This window comes from Chenopodium album, chromosome 3 (assembly GCF_948465745.1).
Source record: "Chenopodium album chromosome 3, dcCheAlbu1.1, whole genome shotgun sequence".
Taxonomy (NCBI): domain Eukaryota; kingdom Viridiplantae; phylum Streptophyta; class Magnoliopsida; order Caryophyllales; family Amaranthaceae; genus Chenopodium; species Chenopodium album.
The window spans coordinates 10,098,201-10,119,737 of record NC_137836.1 but is presented as its reverse complement, the minus strand read 5'-3'; the positions used below and the strand labels follow the sequence as shown (position 1 = coordinate 10,119,737).

Genomic DNA, 21,537 nt, shown 5'->3' with positions numbered 1-21,537 from the left:
GCGACAAAACCATGCAGATAAACTTTGGTAAACACGAATTACTAACGTAATTAATTGGTTGGTTTAATTAACCAAGAAAGATCAAAATTAACTCTGTTAAACTAGAGCATCCGATTCTGTTAAGAAGGAGAAACTCCGTTAAACAAGAAAAGGCGAAAGAGTTAACGGAGGTATCATTTAGGATAACGGAATAAGAAGCTTGGGGAACTGACGTTACTAAGGTAATGATTGTAGGGTGGAAAGCTATTGGCCTTTCTACAAGGCACCAACCAGGCTTGCCACGTGGCGGCACAGGGTAAAGCAAGGCAAAGTAATTACTGTAGGTAATTCTTTCTCCCAGGACAAGTAATGATGAGATTTTGTTTTCCTAGTAAGCTAATTGGCGGACCTCCACCACCAAACCCCTAAAGAGGGTGGAACTCTATTTCTAGAGTGAGAGGCTCTCTATTTCCAGAGAGAGAAATTTTCTGAGATCAAGATCCGTAATGAACAAGCTGATGCACTGGAAGAAAGAAAAATAGAATCATATGCAAGAAAGAAAAATAAAATCATATCCAAGGAGAGAAAGCTCTTATAATTACGAAGAATACAATTTCCTTTCTTTTTATATTGGTAATAAAAGGTCTTCTCCAGCCATTTGTCAAAGCCCACAAGGTAACCAGTGTCCACGTGCAGGGGAGGGGTATAGGGGCACTCAGCGCAGTTGAGTCTCTAGGCGCAAGGGCTTAAGATTCTATGTAATAGTGGAGGTAACCATGGTGGAGGTTCTAAAAAACAAGGCACCAAAGGTGGTCTATACAGTACCTCACAACACTTGTGATTACCTAATTTAACCAGCCTATAAACTCATAGAAGTGTTGTTTTAAAATTGTGATTTTTATAGCTAATGTAGTGTCTAAGTGTCCTACCATATACGAGTGTCGAGGGTCCGACACGGCTATTTGAGGTGAAATGAAGAGTACGAGTAACATAGATTATAATGAGAAGCAAAACGTGAGAGGACAAAAATACTACAATATTTACATATCTTTGTTTCAGTAAGAACAAAATACTCAACTGTAGAAACTTTGTATCTTTTGAATGCAGAAACTTCCTTCGAATTGAATATTTACATATCTTTTTAGATTTCCAGCTCAAACAGGAAGCCTTTTAAGAATGAACCAATCAAGTTGTATCCACACACGTGAGAGGATCCCAAAAGATAGTGCATGAAATGCTTGTTTTGCAGCTGTCTGCCGAGCTTCCAATTTAAGGGGATCACTTAGGAGTTCATGGAGGGATTTTATTAGCTCTGCTTCTCCAGAAACCTGCATAAGACAATGAGAGATGAGCGAGCTTTTACAATCGTAGGTTCAAAAGGGTGGACGTCATAATAAGCTTTAAAAAGATTGAGATGTAAAGAGTTCGGAACGTCAAGAAATCAATTTTTCTGAAATTATATAATTGACATCAAAACAAAATAATATCTTGATAACCTAAGCCGATCTATTTTCCCTTGGCAACGTTCAACTCAGGTATAATTTTCTTCACATCAGTTAGTGAGCTTCCTAATGAATATATTGAGAAAAGAAAGGAGTCAGGACAGTACTAATGATAGAAGAATGCAATCATGTACTGGAAAGACAAGCTATTTAACCTATGAAATACACAAGATAAAATAAGTATTTCAAATTTCAATTGCTCTCATTTAACCTGTCTCTACATCAATCATGCTGATATCATTTTTTTTTTCCCTCAATGCATAATTATAGATACTTCATCTGAGATTGAATGGGGCATTATGCATCGGTATAGATTTCTCAATGCATAATTGATCGAGGCAGTGCAGGAATTGTCCTAATGAAGATAGGTCCAATAGCTTAATGCAATTTTAGTAAGATTAAGCTGAATGATAAAAAATGATAGACACAAACAACTAACAGATATTGATTCATTTCATTACTCCTTCCACCCTTCATTGTCCATGAATAAATTGTAAAGGTTTTAGTGGAAAACTCTAATAATTGCATTTAGTGATTGAGGTTGATAAGCATAACAAATATGTAGTATATAGAATCCAATATAATTCTTCCTTAATCTGCTCTTTGAAAAACAGTGTTTATAAAACCCTTCATTCATGCCATACACCAAATATCTAATAGATATTGATTCATTTCATTACTTCTTCCACCCTTCATTGCTCATGAACAAAATGTAACACTTTATTTGGATAGAAGGAAATGGAAGGAAAAGAAAGGAAGAGAAAGAGAGGGGGACAAACTCTCTTGTTTGGGTGAAGGATTGGGGGAAGGAAGGGAGTGGAGAGGGAAGGATTCTTATCCCTCTCTCTTTAATAAGCATAATCCCTCCAAAATTGCAGAGATTTGGAGGGACAATGGAACTCACCTCCCCATCCCTTTCTTCTCTCTTCCCTTCCTCTTCTATCCCTCCCCTTCCTTTCCTTCCTTGTTTTCTATCCAAACAAAGCGTAAATGTTTTGTGGAAAACTCTATAATTGGATATAGTGGTTGAGGTTGATAAGCATAGTCAACTTGTGGAATCCCAAATTATGCTTCCTTGTTCTGCTCTTTGAAAAACAGTGTGCATATAAAAGTCTACATTTACGCAATAGACCAACCAACTTGGACAATAACTAAAGTGGAAGTCATTCATTTTTAAAGACAATGTAGCCCTGACTGGATACATTAGGAAATAAAACACACTTCCAATGTCTGCAATTTTTCTCTGTTTCTCCCAAAGCTATGTCCGTCACTAAAACCTGTATAATTGAAGGGGTAACCCATTTCTGTACACATTCCAGTTACTTTTTACTTCCTCTGCCCCTTTTATTTGCTCCATTGGGGCGAAGTTAATTTTAAATTTTTGGCTCGGAGGAGTTGATGACAGAGAGATGTGGTGGGTCAAAATGTAGTGGGTTGTAGTATGGGCAAACTCAACGGGATAAACAATACGGTACACAGGGAGTATAAATCAGTATAAATCTTCCTAATCCATTGATCTTTACCATTTGAGAGACTTATAGTAACCAATTAATAGACAAAAAACCAACAATCATAAGGCTGAATAAATAACAAAAAAATTAAGCTCATCCAATGAAAAGCTACAAATAAGATTATTCTGTTTTTCGGGGATAACCAGTCACATGAAGTCAATATCTGACCTCAATTAGCTTCTCTTAGATCTAATTGGAGAATTAACACTGTAACACAGTGATACAAAGTATGTTGCACACACCTTAAATGATCATAAATTCTAGCCATCAGCCAATAAACATAAATTTTTCAAGAGACACAGAGCAACTAACAAGTTTGTTACACACACCTGTAGAATGGACAGAGGATTGAAGCTCTGCATTGCTGATACCATGTGTGAGAAGTGACCAACATGAGGACCTGGATTTAGAATACAAATGCTTTAATCACAGAAATAAGAGTTCTTTTTTTCAAGTAATGAAATTAATTACTTATTATAGTTAGAAGGTATCCCACATTACACTGACACTGTTATGGCCCAGATACTCGGATAGCTTCTGGACTTTTAAGCTTCTCTGATGTAGCTAAAAGTCTAAAACAACTGTCTATGTCCCAAAAACCTTGTTTGTCAAGAATTTGACGCATAATCTGGTGAATCATGAGTCACATATTCCGACTCAAACAATATTTTTTTGCGAAATAAAGTATACTAATCAAATTATTTTGCAATTTGTGAAAACATGTCATGACACTATAGGGTAACCAACAGCAGAATCAACCTGTGATAACTGCAGATCCAGCTGCCATGGCTTCTGCAATATTATGACCAGATGAAGTTGGTAAGAAAGACCCCCCAATAACCGAAATGGGCATCAACCTATAAAGCTCTCTTAGTTCACCTGCAAAATCAATCATTTCGAAAACAAATATAAATTTACTGACAGAGTGACACCCCTCTAGTCTCAGCTGTAAGCAAAGAAACTTTTCCTTTTTATGAGAACATATTGGACTACATCAACAAGCTTTGGAAGGTAATTTCAACAGTGAAATGGTCAACATCATGGTCGTAATCACAAAAGGACATGCAAAAACTGCAAGCTATGGAGAAAGTGTCTATACCCTCCGTTTTTAAAAGTGTTCTACTTTCAAAATGCGGCCGTTTTTTTTAAGTGTTACAGTTCCTCTTTTTTTTGGCAAACTCCTACCTTATAATACTATCTCTCTCTTCTCTCATGGTCCCCAAACATACCTACAACTACTAAATTTTTTTCACTCCTCACATCCCTTACTTTTAAATAAGCTATTACCTTCACTATTTATTCTTATAGCTTTTTAATACCCCAATGTAATGAACGACCTAGGGGAGGGGCATTAGTATAATAAGGGAAAATATGCAATGAAATAAGAGTGGCCACTTGTGCACATGAAGCAAAAGCTCAGTCTAAAATTATCCAAGGGTTTGAACCATGTAGAGAGAGAGAGAGAGAGAGAGAGAGAGAGAGAGAGAGAAAGAGGGGTAAGGAATAGGCAAGCCAATTATGAGCTACCTCCTAGGAGAGTTTTGACCTCAAGTGACTTTTTGGAGAGTGGTAGCCTTAAGCTACCGTTGTAAGAAACCTTTTGGCTTAAGCTTAATTTAAGACTCAATCTTTCCTTCCTAACTCTTATTATTTTCTTTGTTAGATCTTGATTATGAGCTTGAATCCATTACACCCAACTACCCACTTAGATCTTATTATATTAGGATAAATTAAACTACCTAAAACTATGTGACAGTCAAAGTGTAACACCTTTTAAGAAAAGAAGTATTTGTTACATCTTTCAAACACTTATTAAATTGCTTATGATCTGCTCTTAGAATTATTAATCTTTACCAAGCATGGGTATCATTCTCCTCAGTGTAAGAATGAACCAATCAATGAAATCAAGTATAACTTTTCCATAATATAAAACAAACCTGTAAAGTGATGAGGGAACTAGGGAATCTTGAAAGTTCAATGAAGATTGACAAATATTCCTTTGATTCTATTTTACCGTGATTTCATTATTTCAAACAAAGAAAAATGTTTGACAAAAATTTAGCTTATGGGAAGCAAAGTTTGGGGATTTTAGGTTTAGAACAAAAATAAGCAAGAAGTTGCTTCACTTATTCAAAAAAGGAGATCAAAATCACCCAAAAGCAAAATGTTTAAGTTTAAGACAACCTTACGATGATCATGATCACAACTCACCAGCAAAGATGTTCGAGTAGAATCCAGTGATTCTCAAATAAAAGTTACCATTTACAATTTTTGTTATTTGTAAGGACAAATAAAGGAAGTGAATCATCTCAACTATGGGACAATCCCACTCATTCCCATCCCAACCGTAAGTCATAAAAATTTTACACTCACCATAAAGGAAAATGTCCAATACTATCATAGTCAAGGAACTTGAGTGGAAGAACAAAAGAAGTAAGTCATGCACGTGTGCAATGTTTATGGTTTTGCCGGTGTTACATTAGCTCTAATTTGTAGGTGCAAAACTGATCTAGGAATTCAACAATCAAGATAGACTAATAGAGGAAAGATAATTAGCAGATTTTAACCATTAAATATCTTAAGTATGCTTTGTACAAAAAGAATTAAAGCTAGATTCAGCAGGCTACATTTCCATTTACGAGAAAGAGGGAAATGGTATAATAGCACGACTAGGAGGTTGCATTTCTATTTATGTAGAAGATGGGAAATGGTATTATACTATGGGTAAAGTGCAACGGATCAACCTAGGCCCTAATTCAATCAAAAAAGGTTGTAGAAAAGAAGCTTGAGAGGATGTTGCTATTGTTTCCCAAGGGGCATCTTATAGTAACACTGAGATCAGACCCATTTAATAAGCATGGAGGAGATGTGATCTTAGGTGATTTTGAAATGTGGCACAGTGAGACCAATGGAGGATCAAACAAATTTATATTAAATAGGTTTTTCAATTCCTCTTGTAAATTTGTGTGCTTTATGTTCTTTAGATACAATTTTACTAACTCTGTTTCATATTATGTGTAACAAATGAGCTTGCACGGACTCCTAGTAGGTGTTGATAATGATACATATGATGAGGAGAAAGATAGAGAGAAATGACAACTTAAAAAGGAAAGAAAACATTTGTTTTACACAATGTGTAACAACCACTTTTTGTAAATGTTGCACATAATATAAAACAAACGTACTATATGTTTTTATGTTTGCATGATTGTACATTGCCCAATGCATATAGAAGTAACTAGCTTGCTACTTGTTGCCATAAATCTTGATGTCTTTTCAATTCCCCCTTACGAGTGGGTGATAGATTAAAGGTCACGGACCTCACTATTACACTTTAAGGGGAAGACTTCTATGTAGGTTGAACACTTAATGGATTGAGAAAGACTTAATTAACATAAGATAGTTGTACCATGCTCTCAACTACTACAGTAGGCAAACATGGTTTTGAACTCTTGATCTCAAGTTTAAGCATTAGAACCTTAACCATTGAGCTATATCATAATATATGTCTTTTATTGCAAACAAAATAAATATATGACAACATAATAAGCATAAATCAATAAAAGTAGGATTGAATCATAAATTTCATGCACAATTATTGTAACACATGCAAGTTTATTCATGATTTCATGGTAATTAGTAAATAAGGAGTAAGGACAACATATTGAAGCCTTTTAAGAATAAGGGTAAGTGGAGGCAAACACCCTAAACTAGGGATGTCCCCGGCGGGGCGGGGATGGGTCTCGGTTTGGCGGGTGGTGGGGCGGGGATGGGGATGAAAACCATACCCGCCATGAGTGATGGGGCGGGGGTGGATTTTAGGTTGTACTCGCCCCATCCCCGCCCCACTTCGTATCCACCCCATCCCCACCTTGTACCCACATCTATAGATCTTTTAAAACAAAATTATATACTTTTATACTATTTTATAAAATATTTATGTAAAATAAAATATTAATTAATAATACTTTGTAATACACTTATATTAATATACAAAAAAATGTGTAATATTAAGAATGATTTTTTTTTTAATATAATCTATATTAATTATGTAGGATGTGTATTTGAAAGGTGGAGATTAGGTGGGTCTTGGGTGGGGATTAGGCAGGTCTTGGGTGGGGATTAGGCAGGTCTTTGGCAGGGATTAGGTGGGGGTGGATAGGGGTGGATATCTAAGTGGGGGATGGAGTGGGGATGGTTTTGAAATTGTACCCGCCGGGGCGGGGATGGGGATGAAATTAAGACCCGCCGCGGGGATGGGGATGGGGATGTGAATGCTAACATCTGCCCCACCCCGCCCCATTGACATCCTTACCCTAAATTAAGCCAGAAAGTTCCAACAAAAGTTGGTTTTATATCCTTTGGAGTTAGAGGTCATCTAATACTGTGGGTGAAGTGCAACAAATCAACCTAAGCACCTAATTCACTTATGCAAAGAGGAGACTCAAGGATAAAAAAAAGGAATCTAACTCACAATCAGAGTTAGTTATGATAATGTGATCAGCAGAAACAAAGGGAATCTACATCATAATCAGTGTTAATTATGATAATGTTATCAAGGATATCATTGGAGCTAGAGTGAGATTTCAAAAGTTGAGAGTATGGAGGTATGTGTGGGAAATGAAATAAAAGTATAGCATAATTTAGTGATAAGTCATTGGAAATTTTTGTAGAGAAAAGTAGCTTGGAAGAGAATCCACCTCTCAAATGTGGATTGTTGTATTTCGATTAATTACTCTAATGAATTGAATATCATTTTCCTTTTTTCAATAAATTCAACACAAGAAATTTACAAACACTCAAATCACCTATAAATGACCTGATTTAGGTGATTCCAACAAAAAAGTTCGATGATTGCATGTATTCAAGTATAGCTGTACAGGACATATGTGATTATGTGGATGATAGTGGCTTGACAACCCTTGGAAAAACTGAAAAACTTTAAATTTAAGTACTACTTTTTTTTTTTTTTTTTTTGGTAAGTGATTTACATGATAGACTATGACTTTCCAAATTTGCTCCACACCGAATGCATAATTCCCTTCATTGTCTATAACTAAGGTTTACAGGATCCAGTTGGCTAGTGAAGATGCATCAAAAGTCTTAACAAAAAATGTAAGTCTTAACAAAAAATGTATTAATGTGATTTTTTCGTTTGAAGTTGAGATCAGAGTTGGGGGGTGGGGGGGAGGGACTGAGGACTGCAAATGTAACTTCTAGGGTAAGTTTGAAGCACTATCACTTTGACAAAACTAGCAGGAAAAGCGAGAGCAAGTGTTCACCTAATGTATTAGCCACATAAATATTTGTTGCTGATGTAAGTTTACCACCATCAGACCTCAAAGCTACTGTTAACCATAATTTCTTTGATGCCTGCACATGATTGAAGCAACGGTATATTATTAGATAAAAGACGTAGATACACCTCAGAAGGATAATCAACTCCGCAAATATCGATCAAAATTTGAAACCTTGTATAGGTATGCAATTTGAGAAAGCAAAGGATTGAATCAGTCAAACTATAAAAATACTAAGCTCAACAATTAAACCTTTATATTTAAAACCAACAAATGTTAATCAGTCTAAATAGGTGATGGATGCAATTCAAAGATTACAATAGGTGATGGATGCAATTCAAAAATGACAACAGACATAAGAAAAATTTTCATTCTCAACCATGATAATGCTGGATGAAAAGTCAATGATGTTTGATCCCCAATAAAGCTTATGTTAATCCGTTTTTTGGCGGGACAATAAGTAGTGGAGTAGTGCATTATAAAATAGAAATTTTGTAAAAAAACACCCATCAAAAACACTTTTTTGTGAAAAACACCCACAATAAAAAAATGTTGTAAAACACCATCCAAATTAAAAAATGTTGCAAAAAGCCACCCACTGCCGAAAACAGGTCGTTGACCATCCTCCCCCGGCGTTGACCACACTCCACACCCCTAGAAAACCCCTACAATTCACCCTAAAAGTATGGCCGCCCTTCCCCCTCCCCCTCCCCCTCGAAAACCCCTAACATTCAATCCCCCTCGAAAACCCCTAACATTCACTCCCCCTTGAAAACCCCTAATATTCACTCCCCCCTCCACTTCGAAAATCACTCCGACCACATTTACCGGTGGTGGTCTAGGGTTTTTCATTGTTTTCAAGTGAATTTTAGGGGTTTATGAGGGGGAGGGGGGAAGGGCGGTCGGATGTTTTTCGGTGAGCTAGGGGTTTTTAAGGGGATGGGGCGGGTGGTCAACGCCATGGTAGGGCGGTCAACGTCGGCAAATATGGTCAGCAACCTGTTTCTGGCAGTGGGTGGCTTTTTACAACATTTTTTTTAGTTTGGGGTGGTTTTTTGCAACATTTTTTTTTTTTTTTATTGTGGGTGGTTTTTCACAAAAATGTCTTTTAAGTAGGTGGTTTTTGACAAAATTTTCCTTATAAAATATAGAATTAGATTTATATAAGAAAATAATATTTACATAATGCAATGTTTCAAGTGTCTTATATTATCCATGTGAAAATTACAAGAGTTGGGCACTTCTTGAAATTCATGGTCCAATCGAAGTGGTCACATAAAACAACCACAAGTAATAGGAGGATAGAGAATTACACATAGATAAATACTCCACCTTGGAAAAGTCTAACCCATGATGTGGATGTCGAGGCACGATAACAGTTAACAATTTTGGGTGGCTTTTGACCAGTGTTTTATGAACTCGAAGCATTACTGAAAACAAAAAGTCACAAGACTTAACACAAACAATTATGATAAAAGACATTTTTGGAGAAATATAATTCAAATGCATGTAGAAAGTAGTTAAGGAAATTTAAATATAAGTAAACCAACAAAAAAGCTCACTAAAAAGAGTATTGATTTTAACTTTCAAGTTCAACTCATGTTTGAATCAATTTCCCATGCAATTCCTCCAAGGCTAATCAACCAATTTCAATACATATTTGTTGCAACTCACAACCCGTTTTTATAACTATCTTTATTGCTTATTCCTAAATCTAAAGTGAGAAATTTTACATGTGAGTTTTTAATAAAAAATATATTAGGATTGTCTAGTTTAAGTTTTGCGGTGTCTTAACTAATTATAGGGCTACATTAATTCATTAGTTAATTAACTAATTTAGATTTATGTTCCCTACATACTTTGTATATTGTTTAATGTTAGCAATTATAGATAAAATTAGATTGTTGAGCTTTTGGTTGAAGAGAACTTTGTTAAGGTTTGAATTAGTTGTTAACTAGGGTTTTCGGATCATTGCTTTTAAGGTCAAACTTAAAGGTCATTGCCTTTTAAGAATATCCTTCGATTTTACACAGGTAATACCACTTAAATCTTTTTATAAATTTAAGGGTCATGAAGATCCACCACAAAATTGTTAGTTAGGAGTATGTTTTAGCTCAACAATATAATGTTTAAGACTACATAAATTTATAATTTTTTATCCTCACATTTTTTTCACAAAATATATATGAGTTGCTCCAGATTTAGAGATATGAAATTAAAGACATAAATTAATATACATTTTTAATAACTTTTGTCTCATGTTTGTTAGAACAAAAACATACTAATTAATTATTCTCATGGTGAATGTATACATTAAATGGACATGGATGCAAGTAATCGATACAAACAATGTTTGCAACATAAAAATGCAAGTCATTAGATGGATTAAATGCACTGCAAATAGTACTGTCAAATCGGTTTGACAGTTCGGTTTCGGTTCGGTTTGAAATCGGGTCGGTTTGAAATTGGGTCAGTTTGAAATCGGTTCAAGTTTCTTACAGCCGGTTTCAGTTCGGTTTAATTAATTATCAGTTTGATTCGGTTCCAGTTTATTCTTGAGTGGTTTTACTTCGGTTCGGGTTGTAAACGGTTCGGTGCAGACTGGTTGCGGATTGTTAACGGTTCGTTGCAGACTGGTTTTATATCGGTTCAAAAAGTCTGGGTTGGAAACGGTTTGGAGTTAAAAACGGTTCGGTTCTTTTTTCGGTTCAGTTTTATTTTAGTTCGGTTTATAACTGGTTCGGTTTGTTAGCAGGTTCAGATCTTATACGGTTAAACGTTATTCGGATCAGTTCCATTTCGTGTTTTTAAATTATGGTTCGGAACAATTTTTAACTTCAAAAAGTCGGTTTTTCATCGGGTCGTTTGGATTTGGGCAGTTAAACGATTTTGGTTTGAAATTTGATAGCTCTTACTTACCTTTTACTGGTTAACAAGTCTTTTATTAAGCCAAGACTTCATCACTTCATATTTAGGCATCATATTACATACAAATTCTCATTGATTTTATAAATACATATCATGTTATTTTCAAGTTTAGTCATACTCATCTTACTAGTTTATTACCAAGTAGATTATAAAAGTTTAGTGTATTGATGTATTATTATTGTTTTACTATCAGATTATTAGTTGCTTCTTATTTAATCATCTAATTGATATGTCATAATCATGATTTGATGAGTTCTTGAGACATCGAAATTACACTTTGATTTATAGACGGTATGGTTTTTAAGTGGTTCGATTTATAAACAATTCAGTGCAAACAGGTTGCAGTTTGTTAACGATTCGGTGTAAAATGTTTAACCTCGATTCAAACGGTTTGGGTTGGAAACGTTTTCTGGTTAGAAACGGTTCGGTTCTTTTTTGATTCGGTTTGAATTCAGTTCGGTTTAGCACTGGTTCGGTTTCTTAATAGGTTCAGTTCTTATACGTAACATTATTCAAATCGGCTCGGTTTCGGGTTTACTTAAATACGGTTCGGGTCGGATTTCGATTTTTAAAAAATATGTTTCTAATCGGTTCGGTTCTCATTTGGGTCGGTTGGTTTCGTCGGTTAAACGGTTTTGGTTTGAAATTTGACAGCTCAAACTGCAAACCATCATGATTCTATATTCAAGCCTACATGTTGGGGACATTAATGAATTCATTTGCAATGAAATCCCCACTAAGAATGGATCATGTAGGCATGTTTAATTGATGAAAAATATTTTAAACAATTCCCAAAAAAATTTCTAACGGGAACTACTTTTGATGATATTGACCGTCTAGTATAATCGTACACAAAATATGGATTCCATCAATGCGGTAGATAATAGTTTGGTGGTTACATAATTTAAAGACATGTGTTATATATAACCCACACATAATATTGGGAGAGTTACTGTAAATATGTGGAGAAGTAATTGTACAAGTATGTCACTACAGGACATGACCATGTAACTTTTACATGGAAGAAGACAATTCAACCACACGACATGATTAAGAGGTACAAATCGTACAATAACTAAGGATATATGTTTCATCCATCAGAGAATGTTAGAGAATATTTGAGTTTGGCTTGTAGCATCAATATCATTCATTTGAATTATATTGAACATGGGCGGTGTGACCGGCCACATGGCTTGAAAAATTAGGAACCCCCGGTAAAGGCAGTGTACAATGAAGCGGAAATCCCAGGATCGATTCTTGGGATTCCTTTTAATTTTTGTTTCTATTTTTTTTGCCGTAAAACTGTCCTATTTTATTGTCTTTTTCCGAAATATTTTAGCATATTCTGAACCATTCAATAACCACTTTTACTAACTTATTTTCTTTCTCAGAAGTAAGACACAAAATTTAAATAATTAAAATTACTTCGTCTACAACACAAAATAAGAAGCTCATATTATAATTATAAATTACTTTTATATTCCTTCTGTTTTCCCAAGTTCTACTCACTTCTATTAAAAAAAAAAAAAAATTCTACTCACTTTTACTTAATTCCTTTTATGACAACCTTTTATTCATTTTTTATCCATTAAAACTCCACTTTTTGGGGGCCTATTATTTTAAACAAATCCCCTACTCTCTATCTCTCCTCTCTTTAAAAGCAAAAGTAGTCACATGCAAGATCTACCATTTCCACTTTTCCTAACTCATTAAACGGAGGGAGTACTATCTTTATAATATTCAAACCATATTCTCCATGTTAGATTGATTCATGTTAGATTTCAGGATGGATTCATGTTAGATTGACATGTGGTTATATTCTCAATTAGCTTGGGGTTGTGCTAGCCAATAAAGTATATACTACCTCCGTTTTATATTTTTTGCAACTTTGGAATATTTTATATCTCACAAATATTACCCCAAAGTTGCAAAAAATATGTAACGGAGGTAGTATTTTTTTTTTTTATAGACAGTGATAAATTAATTTAAAGGGAATTTTAGAAAATAAAAATATTGGATTCTTACATAACATTTTTTTTCTCCAAGGTTTAAATTAAATCACCTCCTATAATTACTAACTTTTTAAGCTAATTGTGTTTTGTTACTTGCCCACTATAAAAACGTTCATTTCATCCCCATGCTTCTCAACCAACTTAGTATTAATGGATGCCTAAGTTTTAGGAGCACTAGCCATTGGTTGGGGGGATTGAAGGGGTTGGACTTTAGTTCATTCCAAATGATTCAAACTTTAAAGTCATTCCAAAAGGTGGAATAATATCACAAATACAATGAATATGAGATGAAGTCAAAATTCTGACCAACCTTCATGTTCACCTTTATGTACCGAAGAAGCCATCCAAACCTCCCTATGATTAAATTGTGCCAAAAACTGTTCAACGCCTTTCAAAGCATTAGTTGAAGTTGCGATTTCTCCAACACCTAACAAATGCACAATCAACACTAATAAAGCCTTAAAATAGCCCCCTTTTATCTATTACAAATTATAATATTTATTCCATTTTAGTCAGAAGCACATGCTGAAATAAATCGTCATTTTTATTCGTCACATAAAAGGAAAATAACCACTCCTCCAACACCTAACAAATGCACAATCAACACTAATAAAGCTTAAAATAGCCCCCTTTTATCTATTACAAATTATAATATTTATTCCATTCTAGTCAGAAGCACATGATGAAATAAATCGTCATTTTTATTCGTCACATAAAAGGAAATAACCACTCCTGTCCCATATTTAAGTGCCCGCTTCATAGAATTCTGCTACTTTCTTTATATTGCAAAATTATTGTGGTAACCCCCCCCCCCCCCCATCCCACATCCCACCCAACAGCTTTGGGGCCAACAGGAAGCAAACAGGAAGGGGAAAAAAAAAAAAGACAAACACAAACACTCACGAGTTACGACTAGGTAAATTAATTTGGAAGCTTCCAATATACCTCTTGAGCAGTGGCACACAAAAGGATGCTAAAGAAAAATTACAAGACTTGCATATATATATATATATCAACACAGATAATTTACCTTAAGACAAATAATCCAGTAAATCAAGGCAGGAGTATTCTTACAATATTTCAAGTCAGCCGATATGTTGACTATAAAAGGTGGTGCTTGCAGTAGCTGAAAGCGAATTGCCTCCGCCGTGCTCTGTGAACAAAGTTAAACTTGAGAGATAAAATGAGAGCAGGAAGTTGTTTTTAAACATAAAGTTTGATGGTATACCAATGGCATGATCAAGGAAAACTTCGACAGCATCAAGGCAATTAGCGGAAGAACTGCGGGTGCAGACCAATGTTTGAAAGATCTTTCAGACATTCGAGCATTTAGCAAAACTAATGCCATCTGGGAAAAAAAAAAAAAAAAAAGTTGAAATTTCAATGACATCATCATGTAAACACCAGATAATGATCAACTAAGATACCATATGTGGGCAATTAAATTTGTTTCCCAATTGTGTTTAATCTTTGTTTTTTTGCAAATGAACACAAGCAGAAACTATACCCCCATCTCTCCTCTCCTTTCCCATGGACAGGGACCAGTAGAACTATCACATAGAATTACTACATATTAACACTAAAACCCTTGATATATGAAATTACTTTAAAGTTTCGTGCAGGCCAATGCGTAACGTTAATCAAGGAGATGAACTTGGATTTACTCTATGAAAAACATGCAAGAAAAATAAAAATGTGAAAACTAGCATACAATATACTACAAATAGCCCTAAAAAAATTGTAAATCTAAAGCAAATTGCCAACCAATGATTATGAACAAACTTTCCAAATAACAATGAACTAACCTTACTTTTAGATGCAACCATTACAACATTTGGCCACAGTTCACTTTCCATGAGTATAACAGCATTTGGCTTCCAATAGCCAAGAAAAGCTTCCACAACAGCAGGTAAATCTAATGGAGCAAACTGGTATAAGGAGTAAGCATTGATTAACAAAGATGAATTATGATATTCGTCTCTGGACTTCTAGAAAGTAAACTAAAGATGGAAAAAAAAAAAAAACAAACAATTATTAATATAAAAATTGACCAAGAATATTAAAAGGATTGCAATATACTGATTAATTATGTTGATAATAAAAACAAGGCTAAAAAAAAGTTCTTCATTCTCTTTTAGTTGCAATAGTTTGACTTGTACACGACATTTCATAATTTCAGCCATTGATATCTCTAATTACAGATAAGTAAAACATAAAAAAATTTGATATTGTAAAAATATAAAAGACAAATATAATAAGATCCCACGTGACTATAATTTACCCAAATAGTAATTGTACAATTTTTCAAAGGAAAATTTGTCAAAACAACTGTTTAAAGCACCATTTTTTGCAAAATAAAACCAATTAAAAGGTTTATTGTAAAAGAAAACCCGATTGTGAATTTTTTATTTTATTTTTGCTGAAGACAACCTAGTACTTTTAATAATACTCTATTAACCTCTAATTTATTCTAATTACCCTCTAACCCTCACTTAACCATTTAATTAAATTAATTTATAATTAATAAAAAAAAAACTACCACGCCCTCTCTTAACAGCAACCTCCCTCCCCATGGTGCCGCCTAGAATCCCCAACCCCAGCGACCCCCTTCCCTTTCTTACAAACAACCCATGACCCGCCTATGTATCCTAGTACTTCTAATAATACTCAATTAACCTCTAATTTATTCTAATTACCCTCTAACCCTCACTTATCCATTTAATTAAATTAATTTATAATTAATAATAATAATAAAAAACCACCACCCCCTCTCTTTCCTCCTCTCTTAACAGCAACCTCCCTCCCCCAAGGTGCCGCCTAACCCTCAATCCCCAACCCTCTTCCCTTTCTTACAAACGACCCATGCCCGCCTATGTATCCTAGGTAAGTGGGAAGAGGCGTAATTATGTAACCTTGGTAAGAGATAAGTCTAGAGGCCGGGTAAAACGGCAAAATTTTTTGTTTTTTTTTTAAAAAAAAATACTACTGTTAGAGCTCTCGCAACGGAAATGTGGCTTCTACTAGATAATATGAAACCGATAGCTCACAAAGACAAATAATATTTTGGGATAGACAAATAACCATTATGAAGGAAATAATAAATATAAGAAAATAAACTTTCTTAATGCTAATAAACTTTTGACGTGAATAATGATTGAATAATACATGCATACTAAGAGCATCTCCTATGGTGTTTTCAAGGACTTGCTTGCAAATTTGAAAAATAATATAAAAGTGTTGCTTAACCATTGGAGCACTATTGAAATACTTGTTCTCTTGAGTACACTGCTTGGAAATTTTAAACATTTATAAAATTAAATTATAAATATCATTTTTTATCTTTTTCTATAAAATAAATATTAAAATATTATTTTCATTATTATCAACTGACATATAAGTAGGTGATATTGACTATTTTTTTTTAATTGACTATAGTTTACAAGATTATTTATTTTGAATAGTAGTTTACAAGATTATAGGTTTACACATTACACGTTTGTAATGTATGTTGTATGTTTCACTTTTCATTGATTTTTTTTTTTTTTGTTAGATTTAAAATTTTTGACTACTTTATATAATAACAAACTTGACTTTGTCAACATAAGATTCTAAAATTGCTTCAAAAAAAAAAAAATAAATAAGATTCTAAAATGTTAGCCAACGTACAATATTTGGTAACCATATTTAGCTTTGAATTATTAGCTAATGCATCTATAAATAAGTTTTTAAAAATTAAGAAAACAATCAGTATATTGTTTCATAAAAACATAATCTTAAAATACTTTCATATTTACGATTAGTTCCCCGTAAATTTAGATGGATGATACGGATAATCCATTTAGACAATATTTTGGTTTGGGAAATTCATCAAACAGCCACCTCCGAAAATTCCTACCATCAAACACATTACCACCTTGGCTATTATTATCCCAATACTACAATGCCTAATTTGCAAGACGTCATGTCAAGCTACTATCCTCAACCTCCATTTTCAAGTGAATCTAATGTGATTCATGATGCTACAAGAAGAAAAAGTGTAGGGGCCTCTAGCATGCACCAAGAATCATCACTCCAAAGGTCTCAAATGGAATCTAACACTCCTTAAAGTGATTATATACAAGAGGTAAATGCACAAGCTACTAGTAAGTCGTCAGATAAGCTTTCGTGGACCTAATACATGGATGAAGATTTATGTAATAGTTGGTTACAACCGATTCAATCAAAGGCACCAATCAAAGTAAGGCGGTTTACTGGAAAAAACTTGTAGAGTATTATAACAAGTGGAGAAGGGAAGGTCCTCCAATAACCATTGAGCAAGCCAAGTGGCAATGACGATGACCGCAAATGGTTAGTAATGCCCAAAAACCTTTTACTAGCAAAAGTGAAAACAAGAAGAAAAAAAAATACTTATTTACATTCCTGAAAAATTCTTCGAAATGCCCCAAAGTGGAAGGATTATGTTTCTACACAAAGTAGTTCTACAAAAAGAACAAAGATTTCTATTCCTACCGATAACACTACCTCTTCCTCAAATCCTAATACTAGTGAAATCGATAACGTGGAAATGGGAGATAAACGACCAATGGGACAAAAAGCAACGAAAGCAGTTGCGAGGAATAAAAGTAAAGTATAAGGCAAAATAGCTCATCTTGAGCGAGAAATGGGGTAATTATCAAGAAATACAGTAAAAAGACTTTCATTCAACAACAAGATTTCGTGATACTTTGCAAGGACACATCTAATATGGACGAAAAAGCTAAAATAAATCATGAGCAAGTTTGTGAAATCATTAAGGCCAAGTATGGAATGTCATAATCACAAATCAAATAAATATGATGACTATTAAGTCAAGTAATTTAAGTTATTGTTTTTATTAGAGGGGAGTAATTTAGGTGTTATTATGTTGAACTCAATAAACAAAACTTTTCCTTTTATTATGCAATGTTTAATTTATTATTAATGTTATGTATTAAGTTTCGTAGCATTCTTAACCTCTTTGTTATTTTTCTATCATTAGTTGTTAAAGCTTTGTTTTTAATTTGCTACTTTCTGTTTTGCCTTCAATATTTCATTTCAAAAAAACGAGTAAACTTTTGTATATATATAAATGAACCAACAACACTCGTGGCTAAACAATGAAAAGCACAAAAATTTGGAGAAAGAAATTGAATGGTTCATCATATCATCATTAGAAGAGTTAAGTATCAAACTTGGCATAAAGCTAAAATTGTGATTGGAGGGAATATAGAACTAACTTTAATTTATCATTTATATGCATTTTTACAAAAGTTAATTATATGTATACAAAAACTTGATTGAATACAAAACTTTATAACTATATATATATATATATATATATATATATATATATATATATATATATATATATATATATATATATATATATATATATATATACACAACACGAGTATATCTTTTACATTATTTATAATTTTTTTACGAGAGTATGCTATATGTATACAATGACATCTTTTTCGGTTGACACATTTATGTTTTTATGAGAGCATTATATATGTATACAACAATTTTTTTTTATTTTTTTTTATTTATTTTATTTATTTTTTTTTTATTTTTTTATTTTTTTTTGTGAAGATGTTTACAGCAACTTTAATTATTGCTCAACTAACTTTTGTTATTATAAATCATGCACGATAAATCTAAGTCATCAAGTAAAAATGATCGGGATAGTACTTAATTATTCTAGCTCATCCAATCCAAAGTAGAGTACATGGTCTTTAATTATTTCGTATAATTTTTAAGAAATATACATTTCATGTGTTAGTTATGCAAAAGAAATTATCGGGTCATAGAACACTATGTTTAGAGAACGAATTTACGTAGTACTAATTCCTCCCAACCCTTTTGTCTCCTAGATTTGTGGAGCTGAATTAGCACTAACATTTGAAGGAAATTAACTAACATAAAATGTATCTAAACAATAGTAAGTAGCATATATACTTGTATTAACGTGTATGTTATCAAGTTTATATTTTCTTGCATTTAATTTCATCATGTAAAACTTCATTCTATCATTTATTACTCCACTAATATTTACATATTCTACCAAATCAAAATGTTTGAAAGTCCTAATTTTACAAGGTAATAACTTTGTTTGGGATAAATTTTGGGAAGAGCACTTATTTGATGAATCACATGAAGAAATCGGGCGATACAAAGATTAATTTTCTGAATAGTCCGGAACATTTTTTTCGAAGACATTTTCGTATGAGGAGAGAGGTCTTCAATCGAATAGTGGAGGCCTTAAAAAATCATACTAAATATTTTCAACAAAGATTTGATGCTGCAAAAAGAATGGGTTTGTCCCCTCTTCAAAAATGCACTGCTGCTATCCGCATATTAGCTTATGGAACTTGACGAGTACATCAAAATTGGTGAGAGCACGACTATGGAGTGTCTATAAATTTTATTGTAGTGTTATTGAAATATTTCGAGAGGTGTACATGAGAAGTCCCATTGCTAATGATGTCCTTAAAATGCATGAGGAATACCATGGATTTATAGGCATGCTTGGAAGTCTGGATTGTATGCATTGGGCATGGAAAAATTACCCTAGTGGATGGAAAGGACAATATACTCGAGGCGATTATGGATATCCAACAATAATGCTTAAAGCTTTGGCATAAACTACCCTAGTGCAAGGAAAGATGTTGAAAGGGCATTTAAGGTACTCTAATCTCTATTTGCTATAGTTTGTGGGCCTACATGTTGTTGGCATAAACTCAATATCCACAATATTATGGATGCGTGTATTATATTACACAATATGATTGTTGAAGACGAGCGTCACACTTATAACAAAAACTTTTCTAACGATAAATTTTCACCGAGTGTTGTTGATGATGTGCATCAAGGACATGAGGAGAATTTCGAGTCATATCTTAAAAGAGATGCAACAATCCGAGATAGACAAATGCATCATAAGCTAAAGGCTAAAACTTGAAGTGCTCCTAGTTAAGTTTGATTTTATTTTATTTTATTTTATTTATATATTTTTTAATTTTAATTTTTTTAAGGAATGTTGTTTTGTTAATTAGTGTCATTTAGTGCATAGTCAAATGTTGATTACAAAATATGTAAATAATAAATTTAGGGAGAAAAGTTATCAAAAATCTTGATGAAAATATTTAATACTCCGTATAAGTTCAAATAATCAAATCGCAGGCATGTCATCTCATAGTATGAGTACAATACAACTTATATAAAATTATATTATTAGAGTAAATTTTAATATTAATAGTGGGCATAACTTGTGAAATTATATTATTGGAATTTTTTTGTAAAAGTAAGTAAATTAGCAATGAAATTTTCAGCTCACATAGTGTCGTAAATAAAGTATTACATGCAAGCTACAAAATTTTATAGCCAACCATTGGAGTACTTTGTAGCTTGAAATATTGATGTGGCAAATCAGGCTACAACTTCTTGTAGCTTACCATTGGAGTACTTTGTATCTTGAAAAGGTTGTAGCTTTAAAAGTTGACGTGGCAAAGCAAGCTACAAGCATTTGTAGCTTACCATTGGAGTTGCTCTCCAATGGTAAGCTGATTAGCAAATTAGCTTGTAATGCCACATAAGATTTTAAGCTAATATCTTTTGTAGCTAGTTTTTGCTCCAATTGTTAGCTAATAGTTTGTGATTTAATTGAGCCTTCATTTGCTAATTAACTAAGCTAATTTAATTTTTTTTAACTTCAATGGTTAAGCTAATAGTTAGGATATTTTCTAAATTGCAAACAAGTCCCTAACTACAACCATTGGAGTTGCTCTAAGCCTTTTATAATTTCTAAGGCACTAAATATAGAATGTCTACAAAAGGAATGAATAACGCACTTTTCTTTTTCCATCCTAAATTTTCTCCATCTCCTTAAAATTCTCCCTTACTTCCATCCTATTTTTGTTGAAACAAGAAAAAACCATTTCCGTGGTCATTAATATATAATCATATTTTACCATAATTCTCCACCTCGTTTATAATTTGAAAAATATTCAAATTTTGGACGAACGAATTTTTGTTATCCAAATCTGGTTGCACCATTTTTACAACGGCTATTTCACCAAGTACTTACAAAATTCACCAAATGCCATTAAAGTTTTCAAAATTTACCAAATGCCACTGACAAACAATACAATGACACCCCGTGCAACTAATAGTATATGGACGTTAGTTTTCTGTTAATGCAATTCTTATTTCACCGAATGTCATTATTTAGGAAAATTATTTCACCAAATGCCATTACTTTTTAAAATTAATACTCAATTATTATTTA

The 21,537-nt window shown here is 33.3% G+C and overlaps 1 protein-coding gene across 1 annotated transcript in view; it reads right to left on the bottom strand.

The window, feature by feature from the left end:
- Positions 1–904: 904 nt before the first annotated feature.
- LOC145611454 (putative 3-deoxy-D-manno-octulosonic acid transferase, mitochondrial) overlaps positions 905–21,537 on the bottom strand; it is a 34,490-nt gene continuing 13,857 nt past the window's right edge. Inside the window, exons 4-12 of the mRNA XM_081666787.1 lie at positions 15,035–15,157; positions 14,458–14,577; positions 14,304–14,382; positions 13,540–13,656; positions 9,622–9,719; positions 8,275–8,365; positions 3,752–3,871; positions 3,322–3,392; positions 905–1,307 (exon numbers count right to left, since the gene is read on the bottom strand). Coding sequence (XP_081522913.1) covers positions 1,134–1,307; positions 3,322–3,392; positions 3,752–3,871; positions 8,275–8,365; positions 9,622–9,719; positions 13,540–13,656; positions 14,304–14,382; positions 14,458–14,577; positions 15,035–15,157 — 993 coding nt within the window. The 3' untranslated portion in view covers positions 905–1,133. The remainder of the gene's footprint in view (positions 1,308–3,321; positions 3,393–3,751; positions 3,872–8,274; positions 8,366–9,621; positions 9,720–13,539; positions 13,657–14,303; positions 14,383–14,457; positions 14,578–15,034; positions 15,158–21,537) is intronic.